This window comes from Astyanax mexicanus, chromosome 15 (assembly GCF_023375975.1).
Source record: "Astyanax mexicanus isolate ESR-SI-001 chromosome 15, AstMex3_surface, whole genome shotgun sequence".
Lineage (NCBI taxonomy): Eukaryota > Metazoa > Chordata > Actinopteri > Characiformes > Acestrorhamphidae > Astyanax > Astyanax mexicanus.
Window position 1 is genome coordinate 8765717 of NC_064422.1, and position 8827 is coordinate 8774543.

Consider the following 8827-nt stretch of genomic DNA (forward strand, 5'->3'; position numbering starts at 1 on the left):
AAACAGGAACTTTATCATGTTGTTAAATGTTGATTGAATTCCAAAAAGCACAGAACTGTAAAAACAAGGATACAAGATGAAATCAACTCTATAGAAGCTATATATTTATATATATAGTCTGTATTGGATTGAATAACACTGCAGTGTTTATACTGATGCAACTACCCTGTGGTGTCTAACGAACGCAACCAACACACACTAAAGATATCTCCAGATCTAATCTTGAAACCATTACTCTACAACAGGAAATGGCTTCATTTCTTGAAGACAGCATGTTTGGTTGAAGACAGGTATCATCAGTACAATCCAACAAGAGACACAGCTAAAGATGTCTCTCACGCCCGACCATAAACGACATCCCTGCGCCTTCATATTCCTCTTCACTGTGGGTAAGTCATGATTAGCTTCTCCTGTGCTCTGATTGCTTTTAGCTGAGCTGTAGTCAAATCTATCAGTTTGCAATTATTCAAATTAAATATTGGTAAGTTAATGTTTTGCTCAAATTTACTACAAATCCAGCACAGGACATTTTATTTAAGTTTAATGGGCTGCTTTAATCAGAATGTATTATTTTTCAGTATCATTATTCTGAACCAAAATCTGATAAAAGCAGCAGTTTCTGAATGTTCTCCTCAAAGACTGTGCACACTGATCAGCCATAACATTAAAACCAATGCCAGGTTAGATGAAAAACATTGATGATCTGTTTCCAATGGTATCTGTCAAATGATTAAGGTACAGGTGATGTTTCTTAAAAGAAAAAAATAGGAAAAATTGGCAAGCATAAGAATCTGAAGGCCCTATTGTACACCATGCACAAGGTGCGTCGCAATGTTCATTGCTATTTTTCACCTCGTCAACAGTCAATTTTCACGCTTTTCACCCGCACAATTAAAATAGCATCATACCTTAGGAATAAATCTACACTGATGGTCTGGTGTGGTGGTCTGGAAGTGAGGTGTGTTCAGGTACATTTCTGATGTGTTTCTTTCTATCTTGGTGGTGGAAACCACAGGAGCTCCACTGACTGATTAAAACCCTGACAACAGTCAACAGAGACAACAGAGTCCTTTCCTATAGGTGCTCGTTAACCACTTCTTCTGCAGGTTTAAAGTTATAAATGCCTGGTTTTAAATGTCAGTGCTCTCCGGATTCTACTACTGAAGTGTGGAACTACTTTAAGCCTGGATAACAGTAGAAAAATTAATTAATCTCGAGGCGCAAGGCATGTCCGTATCATCCATTCTAAAAGCCTGTTTGGGCACAAAGAGCACAAAATACAGAACCGACTCAAAACCTAGCTCTGTAGCTCTAGAGGGAGCCTGTTAGCGAGACCAAAATGAATGGCAGTAAATGGAGCTAAACTTAAACTTAAATTTTAGGAAAATAGAATAATATATTTTGCTGAAAATGCAAAGAATTTTTTTTTTTAGTTTCAGTTTCTCTTCAGTAAACAAGTTTAAGGCAGTAGAGGTGTTAGCATTACCGCTACTATGAGTTGATAAGACTGGTTGTGCACTGGTGCTGGAGTTTAAAAGCTGTAAAGAATTTTTCTTTTTTTTTAAATTAGATTCATAACTGAATCTTTTGGGTTTAAAACCGTTTGGGTTAAAAACAAGCTGCAGTGTGAGAGTGTTGTGACAACCTATTGTTTTGGTGCCCACAATGTAGTAACAGTTCTGAAATGTGCAAAAATATGTTCTACTGTCAGATCATTTTGAAATCATGGAAATTTTATGACCAAAAAGCATTGTTACTTAATAATATGATTTTGAAAAATGACAAACACAACTTTACAACATTGTGATAACTTTGTGTTTTTGGTACTGTGTGTGTTTCTTATATTCTCCCTATAATCTAAATACATAAAAAGGATTCATTTAAAGGTTTAATATTAAAGGAAATGTTTCTATGTAGAACCTTAACAAGCATAAAAACAATTTGGTTTAAAACAATGTTTGTCCGGTAAAATGTTCTTCAAATATCAGAAAAAAACTCTAAACAAAACATAAACAAGTGTCAAATAAACATGAGTTCATGCCTTTAATTCCTAGATGGTTTGTAGTTTATAAAATGTAGACATTTTTGGAGTTTATAAATATATAAGATTGTTTTTGTTTTAATAAAAGCAGCAGTTTCTGAATGTTCTCCTCAAAGACTGTGCACACTGATCAGCCATAACATTAAAACCAATGCCAGGTTAGATGAAAAACATTGATGATCTGTTTTCAATGGTATCTGTCAAATGATTAAGGTATAGGTGATGTTTCTTAAAAGAAAAAATAGGAAAAATTTGTAAGCATAAGAATCTGAAGGCCCTATCATACACCATGCACAAAGTGCGTTGGAATGTTCATTGCTATTTTACACCTCGTCAACAGTCAATTTTCACGCTGTTCACCGCACAATTAAAATAGCAACATACCTTAGGAATAAATCTACACTAATGGTATAGTTTATAAAATATAGGAGATTGTTTGTAGTTTATAAAATATAGAAGATTATTTGTAGTTTATAGAATATAGAAGATTGTTTGTAGTTTATAAAATATAGAAGATTATTTGTAGTTTAAAGAATATAAAAGATTGTTTGCAGTTGATAAAATATAAAAGATTGTTTGTAGGTTATAGAATATAAAAGATTGTTTGTAGTTCATAAAAATAAAAGATTGTTTGTAGTTTATAGAATATTAAAATATTTTTTGTAGTTTACGGAATATAGAAGATTGTTTGAAGTATATAGAATATAGAATATAATTTGATTTTAATTGAATTGTTATGAAAAATAAATCAGGCAGTTTTACCAGTATTTATGACTAATTAGGGACATTTCAGGACCTGCAGCAGAACCGTGAGTAGAACAGCATATCAGCAGCAATCTCACCTCATTTCCTGCTTCATGAAAATAAGGCCACTTCCTGTTTCTGCATGTTGAGGTGTATAACAGCAGTGTGTGTTTTCAGATTTTCAAGTGATAGATGTGAAACAGCTCTACAATACAGGTCAAAAACAGCAGGTCTTATGACATAAGTGATAAACATTGATAAATAGTTAAGTAATGTCTCAAATAATTATTAATTGATACAAGTTAAGACATTATTACTAGGTTATTACCAAGTTATTACTAAACAACAAGAACAATACATAGAGAATTGAGACATTTTAAAAATCGTAAATCGTAAATATTAAAAATGTCTTGACTAGTGTCAATTAATAATTATTTGAAATATTCTATTGTAAATAATGTTAATTAATGCAGTCTTATTGGACACTCTAAGATGTATCTAATAGTTAAAATATGTTGCTCTGTAATAATAATGTTCCAGCCCTGATTAAAATGTTTAAAAGTGAGAAAATTAACATGCAAATATTAACATAATTTAGATGATCATATTTGATCATATTTTTATTTAAAAAGTTTATTTACAGTAATAATATAAAAAATAAAACTGGACGTATTTTATTTAATAGGATCTGGCCTGGGGACTTTTGTCATAAGGCCTAAAATTGTGTTTTACCCAGTTATATATAGCAAAAGGCTAACTGGCGACGCTAACTGTTTTCCAAGCTAAATTAATGGCTGATGATTGATAACAGATGGATAATGCTGTGCTGGTTAGATTAGTAGGTTCTGGGGGTTGATATGATATGTGAATTATGGCTCTTATGAATAAGTACCACAGTGATAGAGGCAACAGTATCAGGGGAAAAAAAACTCACACTAAGAGGAAGAAACCTTGGGAGGAACCAAAACTAAGTCAAACAAATAACAGAACAAAACTACATATATAATAATAAATAAGCAATTTTGAGGAGATAAATCTGTGGAGATTAAAGTCCAGTGCTCATTTGACTTTGAAAGAAAGTAGTTTTTTTTTTTTAAGAATTAAAGTTTAGTTTACTTCAGCTCACCCCCCCACCCCACCACCACCCCCACCCCAACCACCCCCCCCCCCCCCCCAAGCGGCTAGAGCTGCGGAATTACAAGATTCCACCTTTCATGCAGCTTAAAATACCCTATATTTACATGAAAATATATAATATTAAGCTTATATTTTAATAGTGACAACTCTTAACCTGATATTGGTGGCTGATAAAGTGTGTAATAATGTGTACTTTTCGAATTGCTGGGTTTATTTATTTGTGGGACCACGTCTTTGCCTGCGCCGCCTATTGAAGACATGTGTCTCTATGGGATCCAGGGGCTCCCAGTAGTTTATAATGACATCGCATTTGGTTATAATACATGGAGTGCTTCAGTTACAGTGCATTACCAGCTAATAATATCACTATCATAAAATGCCTCTCAGCCAATCACATTGCAGGGTCGGAAATTAGTGTGGTATAATCTATATCAATGAATCTGCTGCCTTGTTGGAAGAGCTATCATAATGTAATCAAAGATGCCCCCCATCCTTTCTCATCATGGAAAATAATCTGATCACTGACACAGGCATTTAACAAACAGCTGTAGTGTTGGTGTGGCGCAGTGGATAACACCACTACCTGCGCTACCACATCATCACATGGGAGATTGGGGTTCAATTTCCACTCTGCGTCACTATGCTCACATTGCCAAGCGTATGCCAAGTGTATGTGTTAAAGTGAAGATGGTGAATAATTCTGAGTGATGATGTTGTTACAGATACGCTGTTGAAGCAGGTAAGAGGAGACGGAAACTCGTCCAGTGATGAACCAGGTAAGAGGAACATCTAGAAAACTTTTCACCAAAATCTAGAACCTCAGATTCCACGGTAATAGTGGGATTCTCTGAGATAGCTGCCATGTATCATTGCATTAGATAATTGATTCCTAATCAGGATTTGAGCACAATTTGACTGTCAAACAGTCGATGAGAACTAAATTTTACAGGAGAGAGATAAAACCTTCTTACTTTCAATGGAAGACAGTGTAAAAACAGTTTATTTTAGGTCATTTTGAAGAATATATATTTTTTTGGTCCATTCATCAAAACATTTTCACACAGTGTAAGAGACAGTTCACATGGGTGTTCAAATTGTGTAGTAAACTAAAAATCCACAAAAACAGAGAGATTTGTTTTTCAATGGACAGCAAAAGTATGGTATTCTACAGGGGTTGGACAATGAAACGGAAACACCTGGTTTTAGACCACAATAATTTATTGTGGTGATGGACAGTTCTGGTGGAAACAGGAGAGTTGAGGTGCACATTGAATTCTGCCGTGATTTGATCAGCCGTGGTTTTATGTTTTTTGGATACAATCCAAGTTAGCACCCGGAAATCTCTTTCAGACAGCTTCCTCTTACAGCGTCCACAGTTAATCCTGTTGGATGTGGTTGGTCCATCTTGGTTTTATGCTGACATTACCCTGGATACGGTGGCTCTTGATGCATCACAAAGACTTGCTGTCTTGGTCACAGATGCTCCAGCAAGACGTGCACCAACAATTTGTCCTCTTTTGAACTCTGGTATGTCACTCATAATGTTGTGTGCATTGCAATATTTTGAGCAGAACTGTGCTCTTACTCTGATAATTGAACCTTCACACTCTGCTCTTACTGGTGTAATGTGCAATTAATGAAGATTGGCCACCAGGCTGCTCCAATTTAGCCATGAAACCTCCCACACTAAAATGACAGGTGTTTCAGTTTTATTGTCCAACCCCTGTATGTTGAATTTATGTCTGTTAGACATACATTAGTTGTCCAGAATACTCTGCATTCTTTCACAAAGTTGCTCATGCATTTCTTGACCTGTTCCCCTGAGCCTCAGAAGTGAAATACGCACTGATAGGAGCTGGGATCGGACTGATCTTCGCAGCGTGCTTCATCGCAGTGAAGGTCTGCATGATTAAACGTCACATGCTCGACAATGAGCCATCGGGTAAAATTATATTTTCACACCACAAACACCATATTTAATTTCTGTACCACTGCTCCTACATAACCTACTAATTCCTTACTTTACAGAGGACTCATTCAGAAGACCATCTCTACAGTACAGGTATCTAGCATTACATATTAATATTATTATTATACAATTTTCCTAAAGTTCATTCAAAATATAGTAGCGTGAAAAAAGCGTGTATTTACAGATTTATTTTGTTTTTGCTTTGTTGTCATACTTTCATTTTTAGATTATCAAGAAACTTTATTATCAGACAAAGATAACCTGAGTAAATACAGTCATATGAAAAAGTTTGGGCACCGCTTTTAATCTTAATCATTTTTATTTCTAAATATTTGGGTGTTTGCAACAGCCATTTCAGTTTGATATATCTAATAACTGATGGACACAGTAATATTTCAGGATTGAAATGAGGTTTATTGTACTAACAGAAAATGTGCAATATGCATTAAACCAAAATTTGACCGGTGCAAAAGTATGGGCACCCTTATCATTTTATTGATTTGAATACTCCTAACTACTTTTTACTGACTTACTGAAGCACAAAATTGGTTTGGTAACCTCATTGAGCTTTGAACTTCATAGCCAGGTGTATCCAATCATGGGAAAAGGTATTTAAGGTGGCCAATTGCAAGTTGTTCTCCTATTTGAATCTCCTCTGAAGAGTGGCATCATGGGCTCATCAAAACAACTCTCAAATGATCTAAAACAAAGATTGTTCAACATAGTTGTTCAGGGGAAGGATACAAAAAGTGGTCTCAGAGATTTAACCTGTCAGTTTCCACTGTGAGGAACATAGTAAGGAAATGGAAGACCACAGGGACAGTTCTTGTTAAGCCCAGAAGTGGCAGGCCAAGAAAAATATCAGACAGGCAGAGAAGAAGAATGGTGAGAACAGTCAAGGACAATCCACAGACCACCTCCAAAGAGCTGCAGCATCATCTTGCTGCAGATGGTGTCACTGTGCATCTGTCAACAATACAGCTCACTTTGCACAAGGAGAAGCTGTATGGTAGTGGAGTGATGCGAAAGAAGCCATTTCTGCAAGCACGCAACAAAGGTGTGCTTTTGCCTGAGGTGTGCTTTTGCTTTTGCATACCTCAGGCGACTCTGTTTGTGGCGTGCTTGCAGAAATGGCTTCTTTCGCATCACACTCCCTTACAGCTTCTCCTTGTGCAAAGTGCGCTGTATTGTTGACCGATGCACAGTGACACAAAATGACACTAAAACTAAAAATGATTGAGATTAATAGGGGTGCCCAAACTTTTCATATATATATATATATATATATATATATATATATACGGGGCAAATACTTTTTTACGCCACTGTAATATAAATTTACTAACAACTTCTTCTCTCCTGCAATTATAGAGTCACTGAAATGGACAGCAGGATCTCCTGATAGATGCAGAACCTACATTTCCAGCTGTTCTGTGTGCCTATCTTTCGCTTTTATTCTGATGAGCCAGTTCTGCTGGAAACCGGAGGAACGCAACTTTAAAAAAGAGAATTTTTTGTATTATGTTAATTATTTTCTTTCATTTCTTCATACAGTAAACTGTCAAATACATAGCAGTAATGTTCAATGTGACTGAAAGATTCTTGACATAGACCTTTTGATGTCATGTTGGGACACGTTGTGTAAAATGTAAATAAATATAATCAAAATTAAATGAATGTACTTATAAATTATCCACTGTTTATCCATTGTTATATCAACAGATAACAAGAGATGCTTCTATAAAATATGTTATGCTAAACTGTTTACATTTAGCATACTAGGAACATATAGGGCCCTGTCAGTACAAGGTGTGTCACGATGCTTGTTGCTATCTCACACCCTGTCAACAGTCTATTCTTACGCCTTGCAACCAACCCCATTAAAATAGCTAAATTTAGTTTAGGAAAATAATAAATCTACACTGATGTGTGTGGTGGCCTGGAAGTGATGTATGTTCAGGTACATTTCTGGCTTGTTTCTATCTTGGTGGCAGAAAATACACCACTGCGCTACTGACCGAATAAAACCCTGACAACAGTTAACATTCAGCCGCCTATCAGCAATCCTATTTTACCCATGCAGGAGCGCACACAGACACAACGCATGGTGCAAATCCAGCTTTGAACTCAACACTGAACAGAATAAAGAATAAAATAAGGTCAGTATTCTCTGATGAGACGCGCAAAAGTGCTGCGCTGTTAAGATACGAACGTGCCAAAGTCAGAGCATACCTGGCTCTTAAAGGTAATGGCAATTGATTTGACCCGCTGATTGGTTTATTTCACATTACACCCACAAACTCTCTTGCATAAACAACAGTTTATAGAGGTAACAGCAATAAGAAGTACAAAAAAAAGGAATCCCCCAAAGGGAAGAGCTGTGGTTAACAAGAATACACACTGATAGTGAGTTAAGGGTGGGAAACACTGTGGTTGTGGTTGAATGCTTATCTTATCCTTATCTTATGTACGGGCACAGTTTGTCCAGAAGAGGGCAGTCTGCTCTCTGCCATCAGCAAACATAGGTCTGTTACTCCAACTGGGATGAGCTGCCAAGTCTGGCCTCCTAAATTTTGAGATTTATAAGAAAGTTAATGCTGCAGGCTGAAGATCTAAATCGGGGGCGAGGTCTCGAGACATGAGCCTGTAAATCAGTTTCTGAATCAGTTTCTCTGATTTTGCTATTTATAGGTAAATGTTTGAGTAAAATGAACATTGTTGTTTTATTTGTTTACTATAAACTACAGACAACATTTCTCCTAAATTGGAGAAATAAAAAAAAATATTGTCATTTAGAGCATTTATCTGCAGAAAATGAGAAATGGATGAAATAACAAAAGAGATACACAGGCCTCGTTATCAGCCCAGGTCTTGATATGTCTGGAGTCTGTAGATCTTTTTTTACATGGAAGACAGGGAGGAGCCAACCTGGTGGC

At 36.0% G+C, this 8827-nt stretch overlaps 1 protein-coding gene across 2 annotated transcripts; it reads left to right on the forward strand.

Moving 5' to 3' along the window:
- The first annotated feature begins 240 nt into the window (after window positions 1-240).
- On the forward strand, window positions 241-7305 carry tmem273 (transmembrane protein 273). 2 transcript variants are annotated; one of them, XM_022669421.2, is made up of 5 exons: window positions 241-389; window positions 4645-4698; window positions 5748-5864; window positions 5951-5984; window positions 7263-7305. In XM_022669421.2, exons 1-5 carry the CDS (start codon window positions 329-331, stop codon window positions 7291-7293), a joined length of 297 nt encoding a protein of 98 aa, XP_022525142.1. In that variant the 5' UTR covers window positions 241-328; the 3' UTR covers window positions 7294-7305. The 2 variants fall into 2 exon arrangements, with proteins under 2 accessions (XP_022525142.1, XP_022525143.1); XM_022669422.2 differs by having other exon boundaries at window positions 5754-5864.
- Window positions 7306-8827: the final 1522 nt, after the last annotated feature.